This window comes from Lytechinus variegatus, chromosome 11 (assembly GCF_018143015.1).
Source record: "Lytechinus variegatus isolate NC3 chromosome 11, Lvar_3.0, whole genome shotgun sequence".
Taxonomy (NCBI): domain Eukaryota; kingdom Metazoa; phylum Echinodermata; class Echinoidea; order Temnopleuroida; family Toxopneustidae; genus Lytechinus; species Lytechinus variegatus.
Genome location: NC_054750.1, coordinates 2,957,242 through 2,984,653, shown reverse-complemented (window position 1 = coordinate 2,984,653; position 27,412 = coordinate 2,957,242). Strand labels below are relative to the sequence as shown.

General features: G+C 37.2%; 1 protein-coding gene across 2 annotated transcripts; it reads left to right on the top strand.

Annotated features, from left to right (window-relative positions):
• The first annotated feature begins 3,354 nt into the window (after positions 1–3,354).
• On the top strand, positions 3,355–26,748 carry LOC121423900. 2 transcript variants are annotated; one of them, XM_041619434.1, is made up of 12 exons: positions 3,355–3,510; positions 7,258–7,356; positions 9,355–9,884; positions 11,559–11,598; positions 12,130–12,396; positions 13,403–13,507; positions 14,604–14,657; positions 17,588–17,685; positions 21,115–21,918; positions 23,400–25,323; positions 25,950–26,144; positions 26,552–26,748. In XM_041619434.1, the coding sequence occupies exons 1-12, from the start codon at positions 3,480–3,482 to the stop codon at positions 26,674–26,676; spliced, it is 4,272 nt and encodes a 1,423-aa protein (XP_041475368.1). In that variant the 5' UTR covers positions 3,355–3,479; the 3' UTR covers positions 26,677–26,748. The 2 variants fall into 2 exon arrangements, with proteins under 2 accessions (XP_041475368.1, XP_041475367.1); XM_041619433.1 differs by having other exon boundaries at positions 9,352–9,884.
• The last annotated feature ends 664 nt before the right edge of the window (positions 26,749–27,412 follow it).

Genomic DNA, 27,412 nt, shown 5'->3' with positions numbered 1-27,412 from the left:
CGCTCGAAGCGCGGAAGCTAAAGCGTTTTATCAGTTTTTTGCCATGAAAAAGGTCCCGACTAAAGGGTCTTCTCAAAGATATATTGAATACTTCGCTTGGAAAGATCAGATTTGATTACAAACAATTTAGCGACAGTGCATATCTTTAACTCGCAAAACAGAGGAGAAGAAGTGTATATATGCCGGGAGAAAGATATTCAGCCCCGCGCAGAGCAATGAAACTCTGAAATTTCAAAGGGCGGCCGTTTCATCAAAATAATGCAGATACGTCTAATACCACCATTGGCTCTAATTAAAATGATTTTCTAAGATTATTGAACTTCTTTATGGGGAAATAGTGCGCAAAAAGTTGAAACTTCTGTGATTTATTGAAATTAAATTTAAAAAAATAGGATTCCTAATTTCTTTGACTTATCCTGAAGTGCTTCATTTTGAATAATAAAGAAACTTAAGTGTCATTCAAAATTTCAAACTGAGGGCGCAAAACAGGGCAGGAGATGAATGTGAAGGGAAATGACATGAAGTTTAATAGAATTTGATAAAAAAAAATTGTACTTCTTTATTTAATACGACGCGAATTTTAGGAACCTGTTTGCCCCAGAATTATGGTTGTTTGGTAATGAGCTGAAAAGCAGGAGAAGTTGACTTTATGGAGGTGGCGGCAGAAATTGATATAAAATTTTACCCGCCCGGAGCCGACCCGACCAGAAGTTGCGCGATCAATTTAAAAAAAGATAACTTCATATACTTTGGCTAGCCTTACTCTAATTCCATGCCCTAATGGATATACATTTGAACTTTAACCGGTAAGAAACACATATACCGGAGGTGGAAAAACAGGGTTAGAGAAAGGGTGGGGGAAACAATGGAGAATTGCAATATTGTCATTTAACCGCGCACAGCGCGGAAGAAAAATTCATATATAAATTTAGAGCAAGAGTGATGGAGTTTCTCTTTTAAGAAAAAAAAAAGAAAAAGAAAAAAAAAACAAAGCTACCTTTCTTCCCTTTCCTCCCTTCCCTTTTTCTTTTCTCCTCTCTTTTTTCCCTTCTTTTTTTTTCTTTTTGGGGACGTTTTGGGGGGGGGGGCGACCGCCCCCCCCTGGCTACGCGCCTGGACTAGTGGGTGACTTTTCGGAACCATCTTCATTCTATGTTTGATGTTATGATAGTGTGAAAACTGACCTAACACCCACACCAAAAGGTCAACACTGAACTTGAAATCACCCAATGTTACATATAAGAATGCATTCAAAGATCCATATTTTGTCTAAAACAGGCTATCAATGATGAAAGGTATTCAAATAAATTATTTATAATTTTAATTTATATATCTTTATTTTATGTTATATCGGTAGTTTGGCCCAAATTTCTTTTTTTTTACAATTATGAAATTTTCAAATACATGTTTTCTTTTTTATAATAATTAATTTTTGTTCAGCATTATTCAACTTCAAATTCAATTTGTTTTATTTCATTTCAACAGAACAGAGTAAAGTGGGCGTATATAATTAAAATGACAATTGCAAATGAAACTGATACAAACAATATAAATTTTCCTTGCAACAAAATATGTTGAAATAATTATGATCTTTGATCCTTATAAACTTATAATTGGTCAATCTTATTTGTATTTGGAACATAAATTTGAAAGATTGTATCCTATAAAATCAGGAAAAGTGGCCATGACATTGATGACATCAGCTAAATCATTCATGACGTCGCGCGAGCAAAGAACTGTCTCGAGGGGCACTCTGATTTGGAAAGGTTGTGAGGGAGGGGGGGGGGGGTGACCCCACAAATCTGAAACGATAATGTTAAGAACTGAAGTTGCTTACAAAATGAGGGGATTAAACTAGATGGCCCTTTGCAAATGGGATGCTATGGGAACTGTCATTTAACATGAAACTGTGGTCTTGAGAACAGACGCCTGAAAGAGGGGCGTTAGAACTTATGAAATGAAATCGAGTGACCTTTCTAACCAAAGTTGGTCAATGAAAAGGAATAAAAATGATATGCTTGGAAATGGCTGGCAAGACATGAAATGGGGGGGGGGTGAATTAGGGCCGGGCAAAAGGTGATTGCCCCCCCCCGCCGGACGGACGGACCCCGGTTGTGCTATTACTTTGTTTTTTCCCACCTAATTTCGATGAACTTGCTAATTTTCTATTCATTAAACCATGGACCTAACCTTGTCTGACAGAGGTCAATGATTTAACCGAATAGCGATTCAGCCTAGGGTGTATCCTTTTAAAGGGATGGTCTAGGCTGGAAATATTTATATCTCAATAAATAGAGTAAAATTCACAAAGCAAAATGCTGAAAATTTGATCAAAATTGGATAAAAAATAACCAAGTTATTGAATTTTAAAGATTTGCATTATTCTGGTGAAACAGTGCTAGGCATATCTTTATGAATATTCATTAGGTTGGTTGATGATGTCATATCTCCACTTGTTCTTTTGTATTTTATTATATAAAATTAGGTTTATTCAAATTTTTTCTACCAAGAAATAAAACAATTAGATTGAAAACGGATAAAGTGCATTAGTTTTTTATTGCCGCAACTTATTTCATCATAATGGAGACACATCATTTACACATGTATGAAAAAATGAAACATTTATGATTTCATGTAATACCATGAAAAAAAAAGAAAGTGGGGATGTGACATCATCAGCCTACCTAATGAATATACATGACGATGTGCGTATAACTGTTTTTCACAAAATATTGAAAAACTTTAAAATTCAATAACTTTGTTATTTGTTATCTGATTTTGATGAAATTTTCTGCATTTTGCTCTGTGAATTTTATTCTTTTTATTTAGATATAAATATTTTCAGCCCGGACCATCCCTTTAACGCCTTCTGACTTTTTTTTTAATTACCCTGTTATGTGGACTTTTCTATCTACGGATTTGTATGTGTGCATGTGTGTATTTGAGTTTTGTCAGACGTGTATCGATCAAATATGATTATCATGCCGTGGCCGAATGGTCTAAGGCGCTTGGTTATACATGGAAAAGTCCGGGGTTCGATCCCCGGCGCGGCAGCCAATGCCCGTGAGCAGGGCGTTTAATCTACAATGCTCTTTTAGCTTGCTTTCAAATAAATGGAAATGCTATATGCATTATTGGTAACTAGGTGTGAACATGTTAAAAAAAAATACGTCTGGGATCGACCTTTAACGTCACCATCCGAAAGGGGTGACCAGGACTCGAACCTTGAACCTCTGCATCAATTTGCAACTTCCCCCACATAGCTTGGACGGATTACAGGCGCACGCTCAACGCCCAGTTGTATCATGCTGCTGTTTTATGGACGTAGAGGGAGTATGGAGTCTCGTTTCATTTTTTAGCTTGCGCGTGATTTATAATACAATTATCGCGAGATTCGATGCGAGAGCTTCAGTTTTCATGAAAAGTGACAGGAAACACTGCCGAAAATTGATAAAACGACCTGATATAAAAGGTCAGATATGTCAGAGCTAGAGCAGGATGGTAGTAAAGGTATTATGCTATATTTATCTTTATTAATTCAATGGATTTTGTCCTCCATATATTGTGTGTGAAGTTGGAAGTGTGATCGTGATGTGTCGGATTTGACAGTCTAATTTGTCCTTGTAGTAATAGTAATATGCATGTTAATTGTGTGTGCTCTGCTTCTGTGCTGCATCTGCATGCACTGACAAAGCCAGTGCCAGTGGACAGGTAGGATGTACTGTAGGCCTAGTCTTGAGAGTTGAGGAAAAAAGAACTAAAGAAGGAAAGGAAGGAAGGAATAATGAAGGAAGAAAGAAAGAAAGAAATGAAGCAGAGGAACATGAGGGCCTGTCCACCAAAGACAAAGGTGTTACTTTACAAGACTCTGATACTCCCTGTCTTGGAGTATGCTGCGGTAGTTTGGGACCCATCCACACAGGAGAACATCAGAAAGTTAGAAATGGTACATAGGCGTTCTGCCCGTTTTGTCCTAGATGACTACCGCCGCACAAGCAGCGTAACATCTATGCTTCATCAGCTTCAGTGGCCAAGTCTTCAAGAGAGGAGAGCTCAGCAGAAAGTTTATATGATATACAGCATACTCCATGGCTTGGTTGATCTTCCGTCCGCCAATCTCATTCCAGTAACAGCCCCACGCACTCGGGGAAACCCACAAAAACTCCTGGTTCCCTATGCAAGGACACGATTTCTCCAAACATCTTTTTATCCAGACGCTATCAGGCTGTGGAATTCATTACCACCTGTAGCTGTCAACTGCACTTCATTGGAGCCTTTCAAGCTGGAGGTGCAGTGTGTCAAGCTTCGTTAAGCTTCAGTCTGGTTTTTTAGCTGCACATAGAGTCCATTGTAGAAATTTTTTACTTGCACTGTACACTCAACACTTGACAAGCACAAGGTACGATAATACGCCAGTGGCGGACTGTACCAGCCTGGAAGAAGAAGAAGAAGAAGAAAGCAAGAAAGAAAGAAAGAACAAATCCAGAATTTAAAGTAGTAAAGGAAAGAAAGAAGAAGCAATAAAAAAGAAGGTAAAAGGAGACATGGAAAGAAGGATGAAAGAAAGAGGAAGGATTGAAAGAAGGAAGAAATAAAGGAAATGTAAAATGATAGATAGATAGAAAGAAATGAAGGAAGGAAAGATGCAAGCAATATAAAAAAGGTAAGATAAAAGAATAGATGAAAGGAAAACAAGACAGAAGAAAGGAATGAATGTAAGAAAGAGAGAAAGGGCTGAAAGAAGAAAAAAAGAAAGTAAATAAATGATGCATGGAAGGAAGAAAGTAACAAAGAATGAAGGAAAGAAAAGGGTAAAAAGAAGGAAGGAAAGAAAGGAAGGAAGAAGAGAAGAGATGAATATAGGATGGATGGACTCAAGAATTAAAGAAAGAAAAATATCAAAAAAAGAAAGGAAGAAAGAAAAAAGAAATAGAGAAAATATTTTTAAAAGGATAGAAAGAATGAAAGAACAAATTAAAGAAAAAGAGGGAAATTAAAAAAGAAAGACAGTACAAAAAAATGAAAGAAAAGAGGGAAGAAACAAAGAAATATTGAAAAGAAAGAAGGAAAGAAAAATAGGAAGAAAGCTTAAACTATCAAATAATTTATCAGTTTCTTTTTTGGCTCAATTAAAATAGCTACGAAAGAAAGTGAGAAACCAAGTGTATCAACACACACATAAATGCATATGTGGGGCTATTATGTATTCAAACGATATCACCCGAAACCCGATCTGTTTGAACCAAAACAGAAGTGAAAATTTCTCCTTTTACTGCTTACAAATGACAGAGTAACTCCAATTTTTAGGAAATATGGACATTATAAGAGCCTTTCATGAGTGAGAGCCGTGAATTTTGACAGTTCTGTGAGAGATTTCTGCCAGTTTAGCCAAGCTTCGTTCGCACAGCCAGTAGTGAATTTACCACGTGGGTTGTGTGGCTGGCTACATGTACACTGTATGCTAATCTAGTAACACTTACGTGCGATCCATTCCGTGTGTGAATGACAGAATTTAACGGGGGGAAATGGTTTGTAGTGAAATTGACTATTTCTGGAAAAGTTATTGGCCCAACAATGGTTTTATTACTGGTCATGTCGGACCCTTAAATCTTGCTATTTTTGGAAAAATTACTGGCCCGACAATGATATTTTTTACTGGTCATGTCGGACCAGTAAATCTTCCTATTTCTTAAAGGGGAAGTTCACCCTGATAAAAACTTTGTTGTAAAAATAGCAGAAAAAATAGTAAAAATTATTGGTGAAGGTTTGAGGAAAATCCGTTAAAGAATAAGAAAGTTATTAGAGTTCAAAGTTTTGGATTTGTGACGTCATAAACGAGCAGCTGCCCCATGTGTTATGTAATATAAAATGCATGAATTTCAATTTTTTATGGTTCCTGATGACTTAATTATGTTTTCTATTCATGATCGGGTGTGAAATGATTTGTCTATTGATATACAAAAGGTACAGTGAAAACCATTTTGAATTTTCTGAGAAAATGACATTTCATTGATTTTTTACCATTTGCTATGTAGGAATGCTGCTCGCATATGACGTCACAAATCAAATAATTGAAATTCTAATAACTTTTTAATTATTTGATGAATTTTTCTCAAACCTTCGTCAATATTTTTTATTATTTTTTCTGCTATTTTTACAATAAACTTTTTGTCAGGGTGAACTTCCCCTTTAAAATCTACTGGCCCGACAGCGATTTTTAACGGTCTGGGACCGTCGGACCGCTGCTAGTGTCGAGCCCTGTGTATGACGTAGTTCCAGAAAGCAATGCCGTCTTAACGAACAATTTAGAGAGAAAAATTATTATTTAACAAATATTAAAATTTATTTTGTTATAAATAATTAATAATAATATATATTAATTATTATTATTATTTTTTTAGGAGTGCGATTTTTTGCTCTCCCTCGGTCATAGACTGAGGCAGACTCATTTGCTTGATGTTAACAATCACATGTACATGTATGTCACCAGATTTTTTTATGGTATAGCAATTTCAAATGCCATAATAATCAACACTTTGACTGTGGGCATCCACGACAAGACAAGACAAAACTATGCCTATCAAATGAGTATATAGTGTGCTGAAAAAAGTCATGAAAATTGTTACCATTTATACATTACAAAGTTGATAAATTTTCCAGACCCTCTCCCGTGAAATGTCTGAATAAAGTATATAACTCAGGTCTAGTTGACCAAACATTTGATCTTTACTTGGATTATTATGGAGCCATGATGTGATATTCTGACAAAATCTCCTCTCTGGATGTGCATCTTGATATTAATTCCACATTTGATAAGTTTTATTGAGACCTTTTATACCCCTTTCATAAACCTATCCTCCAATTAGCTGCCTAATAGTAATGCGGATAATTCAATAAAAATTGCGTTCACAAACTCTGAAAATTATCCGCATTATTTTTACGAGCGCCCGTCCTGAAAAGGCGGATAATCGTCATGACAACTGGACACGCCCCCTCCGATGCGGTTGTGTTGGAAAAGGGTGACCTTGTGACCGCACCATGGCAATTATCCGTGTTATTTGGAAATGCATTCATAAACTCAAAATCTTGTCCCGATTCTGCTATTATGCGGATAATTGCAGCATCAAAATAATGCGGATAACTCTGGTCCTCCTCTGATTTTACAACCAAATTATGCTGCTATTAGCTGCATAATTGGGTTTATGAAAGGGGTATTAAATGATTAAACTTGATTTTCATCTCTGTCATGTTTACTAGGAGGCGAAGATGTAGTGAATGTTCTGACAGATATTATGGCACCGGTGGATGATGACTTTGATGAAGAAGTAAAGACCACTACACCTGCCAAGAAAGTTGGTAAGTTCCTCTTTGATACCCTGTCCTATAAAGGAGAAGTTCACCCCAACAAAAAGTTTGCTGTAAAAAAAAAAATAATCTTGGAGAAGGTTTGAGGAACATGCCTTAAAGGAAACCAAAAGCAAAGAAGAGAAGCAATCTTCTTGGAAAGAGTAAAATGAGAGGAACAATTTAAAAAAAAGTTTCATCAAAATCGGTTATGAAATAAGCAAGTTATGGACGTTTAAAAGTCTTGTTGTACTTTCTATGGGGATCCTCAAATTGGCAAACGTGCTTCAAAATGGCTGATTTTGTGGACAACTCTCCATTTGTTTTGTACACAAATTTTCAGATTTTCCCCATTATTTTACATATTTCACATTATCTCCTCCTGACCTTGACATATGTGGTGTGAATTATATGTCCCCATGACATATGTTGTGCTCAGAAGGAGGCAAGATGCAATTTGAAAGATAATGAGGAAAATCTGTGTACAAAACAAATGGAGAGTTGTCCACAAAATCAGCCATTTTGAAGCACGTTTGCAATTTGAGGATCCCCATAGAAAGTACAACAAGAGTTTTCAAACTCCCTCAACTTGCTTATTTCTTAACCAATTTTGATGAAACTTTTTTAAATTGTTCCCCTCATTTTCTCTTTCCAATAAGATTGCTTCTCGTCTTGGGTTTTGTTTTCCTTTAAAGATTAAAGTTATTTGAATTTTTTTTTAATTTGTGACGTCATATATGAGCAGCTGCCCCATGTGTTGCATATATGTAATTTAAAATGCATGTAGATGTAGATGCAATGAAACCCATTTTCAGTTTTCTGAGAACGTGACAGTTCACTGATATTCTTTATTTCATGGGAAGCTGCTTGCATATGACGTCAGAAATTAAAAATTGAAATTCTGGAGACTTTATCTTTGATGCATTTTCCTTGAACCTTCAATATTTTTCATTATTTTTCTGCTATTTTTACAACTTTTTGTCAGGGCGAACTTCCCCTTTAAAGGGCATACAAACCAGCAGCTGTACTGATATCCACATATCATGTTCTCAACTACATATACTCCAATCTGGCTAGGTTCATACTTCATTTCCCATAATGCAACATTCTTAGTAGTTTAGTCTTGTAAAATAGTCCCAGTGGAAAAATAGCAGATGAATTCGCTACCCAGTACATTCATGTCACAGGGAGTATGTTTCCAATTAGTAAACAGGTGCATTTCCTCTCAAAAACATTTTAGTTTCTCCACAGAAATAAAATCATAGGCCATTTTATTCTCTGTATTACTAATAGCTACATGTATCTCAAATGATATGTTTCAAGACTATCCATTTATAACACCATACAAATGTTGGTTAGTTCACTTCCCCTCTAAGATATCTGAATATGATTCAGATCGTTGACCCAACAATAACTTGCGTCTTCATTCTGTTGAGGCAAGGGTTTAAGGTCTTGATAGGGACAGGTCTGTTGAATAATTTGAGGGTAAGAATTAGATCTAGTGGTTTAGGTTTTGTTTTGGGCTTAAAAAGCAGGTGGTACCATTTTTTATGGAACAAAAGGTTCCAGTCATGATAAAGAGAATCCAAGCTGAGATCATATACAAAATTACCAGTAGTATTTATTTTTGATACTGCATATTTTTAGAAAATGAAAGATTTAGTAACTTTTCATTAAATTGAGCTAGACCAGGAGATTTATAGCCATTTATTGTATATATTTTTATCTTGTCATGGAAAACAGATTTGGGTCTTCAGTTTGGTAGCATGAAAACCAAAGTCCAAAATAACATAATATAGCAAAAAAAAAATCTTTGTTGGGCAAATTCTTGCAGGGCTGTGTTGTGTAGTTACTGTTATAATGTGCTTGGAATGAATACGTTTGTGTAGCTTCTAGTTTAATAATGAACTTTCCTGTTTATATGCTTTCTGTAAACCAAACATTTTCAGTTCATTGCTTGAACAGACCTCTGTCAATTACTAGACGCAATTCTCTCCATTTCTTCAGCAGTAAAGAAAGTCACCAAAACCACAAAATCCACAGCACAGACAAAGACTGTTAAAAAACCAGCAAGTCCAGCTACGGCCAAAGCCACAAAGCAGACCACCTCAACTCCTGCTGCCAGTGAGGAATCAACCCCAAAGACTGAAACCATAAGTGAACAACCTCCTAAAACCAAGCAACCCACCACAGCCTCCTCAACAGCTGCTTCTACAACTCCTGCAAAGGCAACATCAACTGGCACAACACCGGCCAACAAGACCAAGAAGGTTGTGAAGAAGACCCCCGTAGCTGCCAAGTCAGGAGCAGCAACAAAACAAACTACCGCCAAGCCTACGGCAGGAAAGACTCCTGCATCAGCGGCTAAAAAGAAGCCAGTGAAGGTGGTGAAGAAGACGACACCAGCCTCTGTGAAAGCCAAAACCGCTGCATCCGCCAAGGAGAGTGCTGGGGATTCGGGGGCTAAAGCTAAAGCAGATCCTGTTGAAAGTGCTAAAGTAGAGACAGAGACTGTTCTTGCAGAGACAGAAGAGACAAAGGTACCTGTAGTTTTGATAAGGGCGGAGGTGTAACACGCCAAGCCAGCTTACGATTTCTTTGAATATTGTTTGGAAATCAAACACAACAAAATAATTCATTAGTGTATCATATATTTAAAGACTGTTCCTCAACTGACTTTTACAGTGAGAATTAACAGAAAATTGCACATGTCGAAATAACAAAGAGGCAATATGAGTAAAGCAGAAAGGCCTTTGGTTTGGTATGTGATCAATCTGGATAATAGCTCCTTGGATGGGGGAACCCTGTGATGGGAAAATAATTCAGAGGGAATTACAAGCCACCTTTGCGATACATGTACCGCCTGGATACAAAAAAAAATATATAAATAAATTCTTTAGTTCTATTTGAAGTTTAATACTTTTAATATAACTAAAGAATTAAAATTGTTTAGAGCATTAAAATCATTGGCCCGTATTTTGAAGTCGGGTTTAACTTAAACTCAGGTTTAAAGTTGTGGTTTAAGTATGGCCAGCCAATCGTTACATAATCACTAAACAGTAGAGATATCATATTTCAGCTCATTCGGCTCTCAAATCATAATTGTGTAGGAAGTATAAATAGATGATTGTCTTCACCATCGATGAATCAGGAAAGAGCACAGTAAACATAAGAAACATACAACTTAATAAAAATTTTGATACTTTTGGCTTCTCATACTTAAACCACAACTTTAAACCTGACTTCAGAATACAGGCCAGTGACTTTTTGTTGTGTTAAAATTTTTGGCATCCATCTATCAAAATACCAGTTTTCTACCAATACAACAGAGTTGGAAATTGGAAATAAAAATTCTAACATTACTCAGCCCTAGCCTGAGGATTATAGGAATATTTGTAAATTCAAATTGTTCTATCAACTGCAATAGGAGTAAGTGGGTATTCACAGTCACATCATTCATGTGTCACATGTTAAGCTACAAATATTTGCATTTAAAGCACATCCTAATAGATTGAAAATCATTCAGTTAATTACATTTTTTTATTAAATGTAAACAAAATGAGCTTTTGTATAATCATATGTAATGACTACATGAATCACATATCCAAGTCACTTTGTATATTAACTTGGTGATAGTGAGGAATAATATGGGGGATTTTATTTTCATGAATATTGAGCAGGCTTTTTTGTGTGCAAAATTCTTATATGTATTTTCTTTGCTACATGTACTCCAGAACACATGAAAGTAAAACCCAAATATTTGATTTATGCATGATAAGAGTGGAGTGAGAGATGACCTGGGCCCCGTCTTACAAAGAGTTGCGATTGATCCGATCAATTGCAACCATGGACGGCCAGCAACATCATTATCTGTCATGCATATTTGTTCAAAATATTTTCTAGCTATGATATATATTCATGCATTCATCGTTTTCTTGAAAATTCACTGTGCTTCTCTTTGGTTACAAAGGACATTGTGCAGATTTCCTGTAGAAAAAAATTGTGACCTTGGTGGATTTCAATAGAGTCACGATTGATTGGATCAATCGTAACTCTTTGTAAGACGGGGCCCAGTAAATATCTTTACAAGGAAATATTGCTTTGATACTTGATTACATTCAGCAGATGTCCAGTTGTTACAGATCTAAATGTCCAATCTTTAGAGAATGTGCATTATGGCTCTCATGAATTTGTTCTATTTTTTTTTTACAAAGGCCCCAGAAGATTCTGAGACTCCTATGGAAGTAACTGAAGGTAAGTGAATCTCTTAAAGAACTCTATTACTAATTAAAAAAAAAATCGAAATGACAAAACAAGAGAAAACATGCCTATAATATTACATCACATTTCAAGGAGTATTAGTCATTTTTTCCATTTCTTAGTTTTTGACACTTTGTAAAGCTTTGTAAATTGCTTGCCGGATGCTTCTAGTACTCTTCATCCAAAATATTGCCCAGCCCCAACAAATGTTTGATTGGAGTTATGAAATGTGTAGTGGATTAAGGCATGCAAAGGGACAATAGGTGGATTAGAACTCCTCAGAGTTATGGTAAGGTAACAACAGCTGGATTTGTATGCAGGAAAGATCTAAGAGGGGATTATTTGGTTGTCTTGAAACTATGCATTTGTCATGTACATCCTGTTCATTATATGATAATTGATTTTTGCAAGAAGAAAAGATGTAAAAAGGCTGGAAAACCTTGTGTATACTGTACAGTTAGTCAAATTGCCATTCCTTAACAAGTGTAAAAAGAATCTAACCACTCCTCATCTTCTTTGATTCAGACGACCCAATAAAAGACGTTGACAATTCTGCAGAGATATCCACTGAAGCTATACCAGACGTCGAGATCAGCAAGGAAGGTGTTGACGGGCAGGACGAAGAACAAGAGGAAGAAGAGGAGAACGAAGAGGAAGCTATCGAAGAAGAGGACGAGAGCAACATTGTTGAAGGAGAGGCTAACGGAGACGGAGAAATGGAGCCACCCGATTTCAGCGACACCTTTGATGTCAGGAGCGAAGCAAGCTCTACTTCTTCAGGCAGTCAGATTGGTGAGTTGATGATAAGGGCCAGTATTTATTAGTGAGATAAGAGTATTGATGGAGAAAGTATTTTACTTAACTTAGCAAAATGCTTGAACTCATTTTCAAATCACTTCTAAGTATTTTATTTTATCAAGACAACTTAATTCAAAATAATTACTAAAAACCATCGTGACGTCATATCGTCTAAGCCAAATAATGCGTGTTGCGCAATTTATGTATCTACCAGTGCGCAGGATGTATGAATGCACGCTTGTATGTTTGTAAAGTACACACAAGCCAGTCTTAGGCCAGGTGCGGGACTGACCTAGATTTCAGCAAATTACTTATCAAAAAAAGACAATTGTATACCAAAGATGGATAAGTTTATTACTTATGCAGAATACTGAGTAAAATACTTAAAATAATGGCTTAAGTATTGAATTGAATACCAGCCCAGGTTCTTTATAATTTTTATAGGTTTGTTTGGTGATTTATTTCAAAGTTGCAGAGTGTGACTTTGATAAAAATTTCCCTAATTAAGTGAATTTTGCTTAATAATAATAATAGGCATTTATATAGGGCCATCTATCTAGAAACATTCTATTCCGAGGCGCGTTTTTTATTATTATTATTACCCCGGCTTTAGGTCGAGCTGCCTCTCAGCGCTCATGCATTCAAGGAATTAATCCTGCGGGTACCCATTCACCTCACCTGGGTCGAGTGCAGCACAGTGTGGATAAATTTCTTGCTGAAGGAAATTACGCCTTGGCTGGGATTCGAACCCACGACCCTCTGTTTCAAAGGCAGAAGACTTATCCACTGGGCCACAATTCAATGTTGATTCTTATCCAGAAAAGGGGTTTCTGATCCCTAATTACAATGTATGCTTGTTATTCTAGGCTGCATTGGTTATCAAGTCATACAGTAATTATGAATTTTTACATATTTATTCATGCTTTTTCAAGGGAATCACCTAAAAGGTGATTTTCGTTGGGATTGATTTTTCATGAGTCAAATCTTTCTTTGTTTCCAGATGACGTAGACAGTGACCATGACAACAGACAACAGTCTAGAAGGGACAGAAAACGACAGTTCTCTCCAATTGTGTATGAAGGACAGGAGGTTTCAGATTCTGATGGTAAGTCCATTTCTTCATGTGGAACATAACAAATGATCTGGAGAAGTTCTTATCAAATTGATAATAATACAAATCAATGGTCCATTTTGCTGTAATTTGAAACTGGTCTAAAATAGTGGTTCAATTTAGGATGCCATAATTTGGCACAATTTTCTTAGAGTAGAGGTTCGATGTATTAGCCTTTATGGTATTTTAACAAGTAATAAATGTTTTGGAATGATGACAGAAAAGGGTTTTTATCATTAATACAGAAAGCATAAGAAATATACAGTGTAAACCAAGATTTGTGAAGTCACAGAAGTACAGCTCTTCCCATTGTAACACTGAAAATATACCCCAAAACATCTTTTTTTCTTATTCTATAATAGTACAAACTCTTTGTCCATGATTCATTTTATTGAACATCTATTACATGTCCTTCCATGAACCCCCCCCCCCCCCCCGATCTGTAGATGAACATTAAAAAAGTGACAATTTAAGTAAAATATGTATAAAAGTAATTGATGAGTTGTACAAGTGACATACACATGTTTGTCTCATTGCCAATGGATAGATGTCTACATCATTAATGAACAAATCAACATTCAAATACGTGTTTCCTATCGTTTTGTTCAATTTTCTCAAATGTTCACTATTCTTTTCTTTGATTTTTTTCTGTTTTCACACAAGTTTAATCTTTTACCCTGAGTTTCATTCTCCTTTAATTACATTACATGTAAGACATTTTTAAAACATAGATGAGTATACAATTTCTAAAATGGTAAAATTTCATGCCAATATTCTGAAATAATTGAAAATACTTTTATGATCATGTGAAGCTGTTTAAATCAATCACCAAAGAATATATTTATCATCCAAACTATTATTAACAATACTTTAATTAACAGGTTGGTAATTCATCATTCTTTTCCTTTTTTTATGTTTAATATTTGTCAGTTTTGAATCTTATCACAAATGGTGAAAATTGAAAAGTAAAAACTTTAAAATTCTCTGTGGTCATGGCGTTTCACCAACTGCCGTTGACTCAGGGCTAATTAATAGTGTTCAAGATTACTGGATGTTGATATTCTTGGAATTTTTCCTTTGTTTTTTCCAGACGAGAACAGCAAGAAAGCCAAGCTGTCCTCATCCGTTAACGAAGTGAAACCAGGTAATATCATGTTTGATTTTGATATAGGAGTTGGGAGCTCTTGTTTGGGTCGGATTTCAAGTAATTGGAGTGTACTTCAGGCAAAAAATTATTTGTTTATTTTTGGGGGCTTCTGTTTACAACTTACTGCCTAAATCTGCAACATTGGATAAGATGTTGTTTGAAGGTTTGCATGGTGGCATGTACAATTGCTGATGTGGTTTACGGTACACCATGTGGAGTGTTATAGAAACAGTGGATAGAAGAAGAGAAGAAGTGGATAGGCGAGAAAGTGGAGATTTGAGAGTAGAGTATTCTTTCTTGAAAATAGTCCTGAAAAGGACTGTAAACCAGAAGGAATGTTGAGTGAGAACAGCTTGAGTAGTAGAGCTGATGAGGAGATGCTGGAGACGGACAGTCAACCTGTCCGAAACGTCGAGTCTCTCTACTACTCATCATCTCTACTCGCCGACTCAGCCAGCATCTCCTCATCAGCTCTACTACTCAAGCTGTTCTCACTCAACGTTCCTTCTGGGGCCTATTTCATAAAGAGTTGCTATCATAGCAAGTTGCTATGATAGCAACTCTGGTAGAATAGCAGCTTTTACTTGCTATACTAGCAACTTGCTATGCTAGCAACTTTGCATTTCATAAAAGCACATTCGCTGGAAAGTCAGCTTGACTTTCCAGCGAATTATTTGAATAGTCATGTACGAGGCTGATTAGGGGGAAATCCCCTTTCTCTCCAGTTTTTTGTTTTCAATTCAAGTCCCAAGTTAAGGTAGAAAGTACTGGCGGATCAGGGGGGGGGGGGGGTACAGCCGGGCTGTGCCACCCCCACCTTTGAGAAGCAAAATTAGAAGAAAAACATTTAAAAAGAATATATATATTTTGTTTGCTTGTTAACTTTTTCGGGAGCGACATTATTATTTAGCAACTGCAAACAGGGTCTGCAGCATAAGACTAACCATTGAAGCAGAGTGACGGTTCTATGGTGCATGGTGATGGCTTGCAATTCTAGTAGAGAGTAGAAGAAAATGCTAATTTTCCTTGTGATCACATAGCATAGTTTCTCCAGTGGGTATGTTTTATGAAAGAGCATTTATTTATATTAGCCCTGTGGCAGGGAAAAGATTATTTTGAAAAAGATGAGGTCTCATTATTACCCGTCGAAATTTCACCTTAAAAAGTTTCCTACCGTACAAATTTAATCCCAGTCCCACACTTGACTATTTGTGTTAGTAATGCAAGGTTGTATCAACATCAACTTGAAGGCAGGCGCAGGCCACTGCTGGTGCAGTGCCCAGTGCTGTTAAAAATCACCTGAAGCAAGTAAATTTGTACGCTCTAATTATGCATGAAACATCGAAAATGACCTTAAAAGATTATTTTTGTTCATAATGGAAATTATTTTTAAGTTATCAGTTTCAACGGCGAATAACCATTCACTTCAGTAAATCAATGGATTCAACAATCATGACAGTGCCAACACAACAGCCACAACTTTTTTTGAGAAAGTCACAAACGGGGAAAAAAAGCAATTTATCATTTTTTATGGCCATAGGGCTTTTTTTCAGGCCTTAAATTAAACACTTCCACATAATACATCCACCTTCCTCTATTTTCATGATTTTTTCCCACAAAAAAAAAATCCTCTCCATTTGTCATTTTCTTTTAAAGTCTGTCTATAGTCATGATAGTATAACCTTCCTTTTTTTACCTGCCCTGGGATAAACTGAAAGATATGCTGTCTCGGAGGAATTTCTCAGCATTTTATTTTTTTCGGTAGGCAGGACAAAAAAAAAGCATTTCTATTAGAAAGCATTACCTTAATATATTCTTTATTAGGCCTACTATTGGCATTATTATCATCAGACATTGCTCTAAATATTCGTTCTCTTGTAAGAGCCCTGTGGGCATGCCTGAGCACAACATACACCATTCTTAACAATGAAAAACCCGTTACAGTGTCAACTTGACGCTCCCCCATGACCAGCGTCAAATATTTAACCCTATTTGACGCTCCAGTAACCATACTTGACGCTCCAGTAAAAAGTTGACGCTCTTACTGGAGCGTCAACTTTTTATGAAATGCGCTGCAGCGTCAAATATTGAACTTGACGTTGCAAGTGAAAATTTGACGCTGTTTTGGGACTTGACGCTGACGCTCTACCTTTATGAAATGGGCCCCAGGTTTACAGTCCTTTTCAGGACTATTTTCACGAAAGAATACTCTACTCTCAAATCTCCACTTTCTCGCCTATCCACTTCTCTTCTATCCACTGTTTCTATAATACTCCACATGGTGTACCGTAAACCACATCAGCGACATTGGATAAGTTTGACATTGCGATGAATAGGGATTTCCCGGGCTCCTTTTTTTTTAGCATATCTGGGGATAAATCTCTCTGCTCAAGTTGACTACCAGTGCGGGCGTACTTATGTTGATTTTGTTTGACCAGCCATATGAACAAAAGAAATGAAGCTTATTTCAATGGTATTGAATATATTTGTTAAATCTACTCGATTGTTCATTTTTATAATGCATAGATATTGTTTCATAGCATAGATATCATTGTTTGAATTTTAAGATGCAGGGTTTTGACAGCCCAACAACAATCTAAAACTGGGTGCATTTATTAGTGTGTCAATAATTAATATATTTTTAAAAATATGCATATCCAGTTATCCATTTCTATATTCTGGTTGAGCAAATCATACATTGTAACACACCCAGGTACAGTCATTCTTGATGATCAATTTTCTCTCAAGGTATGCAATGGATTGCACAAATGTAAGGCCAAAAATGCAAAAGCTTCCTAACCTGGAAGGTGGAACCTCCCCCCCCCCCCTACCTCGCTCTGCTCCCTTACAATAATTGGGTCAGGTTTCTGCATTTTAAATGTTGGCAAGTCTGCAATTAATACCCATATGCTTGTGACTCATTGTAGGAGATCAGACAGCTAAGATGAAGTACCTGTTCCGGGATGCTCGATACTTCCTCATCAAGAGCAACAACCACGAGAACATTTCCCTTGCCAAAGCTAAGGTAAGGGTTTGTTGGTGTGTGCATCTGTTGATGCGATGGTGGTACAAGTGTACAGGAGGAAGCTGGATGTTGAAGGAGGGTAGGAGGGAGAAAGAGAGAGTAAACCAGAGAGAAGGGGGAGAGCTTGTAGAAAAAGAAACAGAGAGGCCAACAGAGACTGACATAGAAAGAGAGATGATCGGACAGAGAAAAAGAGGGAGAGACCTGCTACTGGTATGCAGATCGATGTATACAGGTTGAGCAAGAAATAAAAAATGGAGAAGCGATTATCAGGTGATTAGAAGTTCCTTGCAATGTAGTCAATTCTTCAGTTCTTGCATCATAATCGATATGACGCAAGAAATGAAGTACCCCAACACGTTTGTACCCCAACAATTCCCTTTGTCCCAAAGTTGTTGTTGTGGATCACTTGAAAAAATGGAAGAAAAGAATGTATCAAAAGGCAGAGTCTGTATTCTTTCAATGAAGTGCACTTGATTCTCCTATTCTAAAGAGTTCCATGACATTTGCTGCAGCTACAATTGCGCCGATGGAAATCCGTACGTTAAGCCAAAGATGTAGCCTAATCTTCAAAACTAAATGAATCCTAATCCTTATCATTACATTATTCTGAACCAAAAACTCTATTACATTCCTAACTCTATTAAATCCTGTGCCTCTGAGATATTAGGACCGGAGAAATTGTAGTAGGAGCAAATGTTGTGTTACCATTCTAAAGAGACCAATCATATTAAAAAAAAGGGGGGAAGAAAACCCAACAAAAGGTTACTTGCTCACATTCAATTTTTATATGGTCTACAGCTGCAATGATGCAGCCAAGGATTTGAAAGAAAATGTGACTTATGGAATTGCTTTAGAGTGGTTGAGTTTTGGGTTGAATGAAGGGAGGAGAGTGAAGGAGGAGGTGATATTCAGAGGTATGGTAAATTTGATTCATACTGTGACAATAAAACATCAGGAAAATTAGTGTAAATAGATGTATGTTATTAGTGAATGAAATTTGAATTGTAAATCATGTAAACTTGAAAATTGTGATATTTGATTTGTAAAGATTACCACACTTCTATCAATAATTTTGTAAACAAAATCCTTTGTCACGCTCTTAAAATGTCTATCGATAGTCATCATGCATGAATATATACATGTAATATGCCTGTGATATGCAAAATTTAAAGTTAGTACTGGACAGGTGAAATTTGTTGGAAGCCGATGACATTTGCCATATGGAAGTCAGATTTGGATATGGTGGAAATCCAGTGTTTGTGCATTGGATGAAGGGTCAGCCACTGCCGGCAATCTTCTGTACAAAAGTGTGCTGCTGGATATCGTCAATCATCAAAGTCTACAATGTCCTGGAGGACCATTGAAGTGCTTTATGATGCAGGTTATGCAATGGAGAGATGTATGATTAGCCATGTGAGTATCAGTGCTGTTGTGCTGATGTGGGAGCAACCTTCATATGTCTTCCAATGTGGAAGTGTACGCTGAGATCATCAATAAGTGCATCTGTAGGTGTGACAACATCCTTCTTGCTCTGAAATTGGATCCTGTGATTTCAGCCACACGGGAGGAACTCTGAAATTTGGAGATTGTGCCAAGGAAAGCCATTTATGGAAAGGACGTGAGTGTGACTAGCATTTAGTGGAAACCCATTTAAAGTGAACTTTTTGAGAAAAATGCTCTTGGTACCAACACAGATTATAAACTGTTTAAAGAACTGTATCAAAGAACATTCAAATCTTTCATACCCAAGAGCTCAAATGAACTATACTACCATTACCCTTGCAAATGTCTCATCATTTGCTTGCTTTGAACACTTAAAAAAAAGAATTAAAAGTGAATGTGAAATTGCCCTGGACTATTTTCAAATAGAAAATAAACAATTTGTTTTTGCACAATTCTTGCCATGGACCTGTGTAGTCTGGCCTTGGAATCAATCCACTTTCTGACGTTATGTTTTGTTGATGGAAGTGCATCATGGACTTGATTTATCAGAATGAAACTTTCTACCTGTACATTAATCCTCAGCATTTAGAATGGTTTCTTCTTCTTTTAATGTTATCTTCTGACAATTTGTAACTCTTCTCTCTGTCTTCTAACCAAAATGTTCATATGCATCTGCAGTACACAGGCTGAATGGGAGCTGGAATTTAACTTTCAGTTGCTTTTTCTTCAAAACTTTACTTGATTTTCTGAATTGGTTTATTGGGAAGGATTCGAATACATACATGTGCAATGTCCATTGTACATACTGTACATGTATCACCTAACCTTAAAAAAAGAAAATGTAATATGGAGTTTATGCAGGATCTTAAACCGGAATCTCCCAAGTTGAGGGTTTACAGAAGTCTTCTCTTCAGAACTGTATTCTATTTATTTTTAGAACTGTAGTATACTGCAAATATTTTCTCAACTTTATTGAAAATCTTTTCCAAACTACTATTTATTGAAGATCATTTCCAAACTTAATTCTTCTCTTGTATACTGGTATTCAAAATCTTTACCGAATTTCTGTTTACCGAAGAAAGATCTTTTCAAAATGTAATTGGAAATATTTTGCAAATCCTGGATACCTTAAATCTGTTTAGAGCTACCCTTAATCTTTCTCTTTGAACTGAAGTCTTTTTAGAATTGATTTGAAATATATATATATTTTTTCTCAGGATTCCAATTATTTGTTTTTGCATACCTTATATTTTAGAAAACTTAATTTTAAATATATTTTTTGCCTGGTTCTCAAGAGGAAGGATTAAGTTATAATTCACAAATAATTCTATTCAATTCAGTGATATTAATTATTGCAAAATCAAAATTCCAAAATAGATCAACCCAAGAAAATTAACAGATATTAGAATGATGGAGACGGGCCAAAGACGTTGAAGCTTGGCATGAATGAGGGGAAAAAAATCCTTATACTTTTTCAAAGATATAACAAATAAATCATGAAATTATCTTTAGATAAATTTGATTTCGTAAAAAAAAGAACCCTAGTGAATTTCGATCCCTGATCCTACACTTGACAGTTTACTTAAAGCACTAGTTTTTGTTTGGCTGGGAGAATTCTTGAAAAATAATTTTTATGTTTTGCTCTCAGGGAAAATTTATTCTCAATATATTCTAAATATTTATATTTTCATTCAAGTTTTTATAAGAAATGGCTGTAAGGATTACTTGCTCACATAATGTTAGCATGGGGTTGGTGGATTTGTTTTGGAATATTTTTCAAGGGGTAAATGCATATGTATGATGATTTTTGAAGAAACAAAGTAGAAATGATGGAATGAAGAAAAGAATATCTCGTCAGTACTGCATTCTAAATTCCTCACTCCTGCCTGTGTGCTGTACATGTAGTTTCTTCCCAATTTTTTTTTTCCTTAAAGTTTGCCTTAATCACCTTTATTAACATTTCCCTTTTCATCACTTTCACAGGGTTCTGGAAAGGCCCAGAATGGACACCCGGCATGCCTCCACAAACCCCAGGGGTTGGGATCATCTTCCAAGTGGGAAGGCCGCGTTTGTGTTTCTCAAGGTGCCCCGTTCCAGAGACCTTCCAAAAAGAAACGTAGTAACTCTTACTCTGCTGCTATTATGCATCCATCTAAAAGAAAACATTTTGTTGTATCAGCCACAGCAACCTCAGAAATGTCACCGGATTGTAGGACCACATTTTCTCTTGGTCGGGAGAGTGACCATACAGCCGATGAAGAAGTGCCTGTGCAGAATCACCTGCAGAGGAACAGTTCATCCAATGAAGGTGGTCCAAGTGTTCACCTTCAAGCTAAAAAGGCTGTTTGGGCACCTAGAAGTTGCGAGACTGTGCAGGGGAACTTACGTGATAAACATGAAAGAATACCACATAGATACATTTATCGGAGACAGAAAGCACGTTTTCATGATGGTAATAGGGATCCGTGTTTCTCTGACAAGGGGCATCCTGACATTTTTAACAATTCTATTGACTTGAATGGGCATGACTTTGATGATTTGAGTTTTGAATATGATGATGAGGAGGAAGAAGAGGAAGAGGAGGATGATACATTTTACCCATCTCAAAATCAAAACCAAAGATGGAGGAAGAGAGAAAGATTTTCCGATAATCGCTCAAACTTTGGATCCTTTGGTGGACATGACATTCCAACTTCCTTTGAACACCCAACAGAGAACACAATGAGAAGTGATACTGCTGATCTGGAAAGGTTGCTTCAGGATGCATCAGCTAAATTGCATGATCAGGTAATTGATGTCTTGGAATTTTTTTTTTCATTTTCATGCCCTTACCAAAAATAAAGGAACCCAAGCTAAGAATAGATCTGACTTTAACAGATTTGAAAGTTTATCACGGCAAAGTAAACGATCAGTATTTGGCAACCCTCCTGCCCCCCCCCCAGAAAAAAAAAGTTTGACTGTTAGAAGTCTATCACAACACAATGATAAAGATCAGTGTTTCGGGGGCAACAATTGAAAGAAACATCGATGTCAATCTCGATTGTACAAATTTAGCAAAGAGCCAGATTGTTTGCATGAGCGCCAGTATGAAACTTCACATTGTATTGCCAAACACGGGGGGGGGAGAACTGTGTCAGCAACAAATTTGACACAGAATGAGTTGTGCCACTTTCAAAATCAATAAGCCAGTTCGTAGTTCCTTTCTGCGCATGATCAAAAGATTCTACGCATGATCAGAAGAAGGTCATTTGTACTAAAGTGACATGGTGGTTTAAAATCTAATGAGATAAGCACCAACTTTGATATCTTGATTATTCATATATTCTTTTGAATTTTCATTTACATCCACAAAAAACAACAATGCTTCCACGAACGACTGGTATTTCACAGTTTGTCAAGTACATTGTGCAACATGCTAAGATATGCATTCAAAGTAGGAATGCAACAAATACCTTCATTAAGTGTTCATTGGTGTGCTATTCTAGTCACCTGGTCTATTCAATTTCTTCATCCTGCTATGTAAGGCAAGCTTACGTAATATCGTGCTTTGAAATCTGCCTATCATGATGAAAGAAATGAAAGGTCATTTGACCAAAATAGCCCATGAAGTAACTACGAACTGGTCTATTTCCAAGTTCTGTCTCAGTTTTTAAATTCCCTGCAGAGAAATAGAAGATGTATTTTTCCAAAGCAAGCGTAAACCCAGTACATGTAAAAACTGTAAAGACTAAAAACTCTGGGTCGCCAAAAAAACGTGCCAAAAAAAAATCTCAGGTTTCATTCCACTTCACTTCTCTCACTCATTATACTCATGATATCAGTGTGATCAGCGATCGTTAAAAAGCAATGAAATTGGTGCATTAACATGTTTTCTGGACTTTCTATTAGAGCAATTCTACATGTATATGAATGCAAGCAAGATAATTTACTATGGTTTGAACATAACTATTTAGTCTATTCTCTTTAGCTAAATGTAGGTCTACACATTTTTGAGCATGTGTAGTCTACCTTTTCTGTAGTTGTTGAAAGTTGCTATGGTGTCTATGCCAACTTTGGAATGTGCCTGTTTGTACTGGATAAAACTATAGAATTGCCATGGTGCCCTTCATTTTATAACAAATTCTGAGATTTCTACTCGTCTGTCAAAGATTGCCTTGTCCTCGAAATGGAAGACCTTTTTTTTCATGAGAGGGGGGGGGGGTGTTACAGGATTTTAGATGGAATCGTTGATATTAAGGTTGTTACAATTTTTCTGTATTTTTCCCCAGAGTTCTTTGCACCTCCGCATTCAGCAACTAGAAGGTTGTTTGGGAAATGTGATCACAGTTTTGCACAAAGTGGTCAAGATGTCCAGCTCATCCCTGCAAAAACCGACCCCTAGGCCCAGGAGGAAAAGAATTCAACCATTTGGAGGACCCTCTAGAATGGACCGTGACAGCTTCAGAAGATGGAAGAGCAACCAAGGAGACCCCAATGAAAGAAGGATTGAAGGAGAAAGTGAATTGGATGAAGGACTGATGGAGCGTCAAGGTCATCTGGATGGAACAAGTGATGGCCAACCGACACTTGATAACTGTGACACCAGAAGTGACCGCTGTCAAAGTCCAGAACAACCTGATAATGGTGAAAATCCAGAGGAGCGTCTTTCTGCTTCCGATTTTCAGCCGGATTCTAGGTGCCCAGACAGCGGTGCAGATAACTGTGGTGATCTCGGTGACCGTGATGTAATTTCCAGCCATGGCCATACTTCTGTGCAAAATGACAGAGTTGATAATGATGGTGAACAAAACAGTGATACTGCTAGTCCACCAACCAATTCAGAACAGGAACAAGAGTTAAAGCATGATGGGCAAGTTAGTTGTAATGTTGCAAATGGGGAAGAAGGTGATCTGTCTCCGTTAAAGACATCACCAGATTCATGTGAACTTGGGACAGCTGAGAAAGAGAATTCTGAGAGTATTGTGCAAGGAACAAGTAAGTTTGATGGATCTGATGTCATTCAAGAAGAGGCCAATGAATCTTCCGCTTTGGGTGAAAACTCTTCACCTGTAACCTTTCCTGGTGAGAATGAGAGGGATGGCCAGGTGGATCTTGTTGGGCCTGTCATCATTCGGATCAAATCTGAGTTCAGTTGCGACGATGGTATAGACACCTGGCCGGATAGTTCCCAACCCATCACTTCATACAATCATCCAGGAGTGGCTCCCCATGACCCAAACCTTGTTGTGCTCTCTGATGATTCGTGTGTAAATGATAATCCAGTTGCAGTGCATTCAAGCAAGGTTATGGACACTGCTCAAAGCTCGCTAAATGAACAGGCAGGAAATCATTTAGGTTATGAACATGATGCAGATATACAGTCTCTACAAGAAATACTCGCTACATCTGCTGGGTCTGATGATGAGGATGTCAAGTTTCTTTATGAAAATGTCCCTTTGGGTGATCAAAAGAGAGGGCTGAAAACAAAAAATTCACAAGACTTATTTCATGTAGATCAGAGTGAAAATGAGAGAGGAAACACTGAGCTTATCTGTGTAGAGGATAGTGATTCTAGGTGGCATGCCCAAAACTCTGGTCGTAGAACAGGGGCACAATCGGTCAGATCGGTTCCAGTAAGGCTGAGGCTGAATCGAACTGATGCCAGTTCACGTAGAGTTCAGAACAACATTCCTCAAGTTTTAAGCCAGAATGGCAATGCACAGTACATGGGCATACCCTGTCAGTCACAGCACTACAATATGAACCTTCCTGGACCTCACCAGGCTCATGCCCAAAAGCTGCAACAGAGTGGTAGTTCTCCAAGATTCCATTCTCAATCACAAACCATTAATTCTCAAAGTACTGTTGGAAGAAGAAATGCTGCCATGAGGAGCGCTTCAAGGATACATACAGCTTGTAGGCTGCCCGTAGCTCCCCCAAACCCTCGGAATAACAGTGCCATGAACTTTGGAAACGCAAATCAAAGGAGAGATATCTACATAGACAGAAACAACGTGCAATCAGTTTCCCAGAATAATGGTTCAAACATTGCTCAGTTTGGACACCATTACCGTGGTAGCTCTCAGGAACGGTCTCATTCCTTGAATCACAGTCCGTACACACAACCGAACATGGCACATCCTTATCAGGCTGGCAATGAGTCAAGTTCCTATGGTGGTAGAGAGGAAAGAGTAGGATCTGCACAAGCTGACGGTAAGTATTCGAATCTTGTCTTATTTTCAACCAGTTTTTTTTGCTAATACTTATGTTCTACATGTATATATATATATGTGTGTCTAGCTGCAACACTGCATCAAACAATGTGGAGTTGGTTGTCTCGGCTGCAGAGCCAGAATATAGGTGACAGCGGCTTGGTCAACATTTGAAATCTTTTATAGCCAAGGTTAAGTTTTTGAAATGTCTACAGAAGAGTATTTAAGTGATCACTGACAAAGGTCATTTGAGGTCATTGAACTTGGGGATTATACTGTTGAATACACTGTAAATGTCTTATTTTTTTACTCTCTCTCGTTTTGAAAAAAATATTCATTGTACTTGTACTTTTCAATGTTCGCTCTGTGGCTACATTGAACTGCCTAATGCAGGCAATACCCCCATGGCGTTTCAATATGTAACTTATTTCATAACCCAAGCCTTAGAAACGGATTCTAAATATATGAGCTATGGCATCTTGTTCTCTGAAGTCCTCTCAACACACCCCTATTGAGACAGAATGCATGTGCTTGCAATTAGAAATGGTAATGTGAAATCCAGTCTAAGTATTTCACTACTCTAAAGGAAAAAGAAATTAATGTAAACATTTCGTCTTTGTCTGTTAGGTATTATTGCGGATGTACTTGGCGAACGAGATTGGATTAATGCCTGCTCTGAGGTGGATGGTGCTACGTCCCTCACTAGGGCATTGGCCCAGGCCCTCTTTGGCGACAGTATCCTGATCAAAAGCACTCTTCGGACTTCGGGCAAATACAAAGACTATGAACTACTGGATCCAAACTTAGTCAAGAAAATTGAAGGTATGTATCACTCAATACCGTATACAATGTGTCCTAGAAAAAATGAAACTGAGAATTGTAAGTGATAATGCAATGTTCAACATAGAGCGCAGTGATACTACATGATGTCCTGAAGTAAGTCACACTTCTATGATCACACTGATTGTATGAAGTGAAGCCATAATAACTGATCGTGACAAGGGAAATGATTTGCTCAATCACTTATTTATTTATTTTTTTGGGGGGGTTAGATAATGATTGTATTGGATTTGTTGAAATACCAGAAATATTCTACACATCAGGGTCAATATTGCACTCATCCTTGATTCCTTATTCTAACTCTTGGAATATCTCTGTTATTCCATTCTGAACCACGCAATGTATCATGAACGCTTGATCATTCCCTTTCTCTCTTTATCAAAATACAGATACGGTGATGAAAATATTTTGCCATGGGAAGAACGAGAAGTACCAGAAACATGTCTGGTCCCTCTGCAAGCAGTCTATGGGCCAGAGAATGAAATACTTGCGCAATCGCTACAGTTTGTCCTGATACTCCTTGGATTGTAGACCATCCGGGGAGCATTTCATGAAAGGACTTGTCTGACGTTTTATCCGACAAGTCCTGTTTTATCCGACAGTTACTTTAGTAACAGTGCTTCTCAACCAATCGGAATCTAGGAAAAGTTGTCAGATCTGACAACTTGTCGGACGAAAATATTGATGAAACACCCCCCTGGTCCGACATTACATTGTATATTGTGCACATGTTGAAATCAAATACTGATTAGTCTTCGACCGTGTGGTTTCGTGATGCCATTGTGGTTTCTTGTTGCATGTTGCAAAAAAAAAGCACTAGGTTTATGGGAATTGTGACCTGCTTTCCTCCAACCAACGATAACTTGCCAGGGAAGGTTTCCTGTAAATATAATTCATAGACTAAAAGTCAAGGAATTAGCATATCTGAAAGAGGATAGTGATATTATTTAAAAGACAAGAGTTTGCTCACACTCATTGGGGACTGCTTGGAAGTGTGAACATCTCATGCTTGAATGAAACTCAGCACTTTGTTTTCTTTTTGAAGCTCTCGCTGAATTTCTACATTCAATCAAGTACTTGTGTGTGTGTTTATATCGTTGATCAATTTTGACAAATCATTTTATGCACAGGATGTTCTTTTTCAAGCTGTCAAAAAAACCCCTCAAAATTCATTTCTGGCAGTTTATTCTTGGTTTTGTACAGTATTGCAAGCACATTGATGGCATTGTGTGAAGCTGGCCAAGCTGGGT

Bases quoted from the DNA above. Each gene is read 5' to 3' on its own strand.
- LOC121423900 (XM_041619433.1), top strand. From the start codon at position 3,480: ATGTCAGAGCTAGAGCAGGATGGTAGTAAAG. The intron at 9,885-11,558 runs GTACCTGTAGTT...TTTTTTACAAAG, and splicing joins CAGAGACAGAAGAGACAAAG to GCCCCAGAAGATTCTGAGAC. The intron at 21,919-23,399 runs GTAATTGATGTC...ATTTTTCCCCAG, and splicing joins CAGCTAAATTGCATGATCAG to AGTTCTTTGCACCTCCGCAT.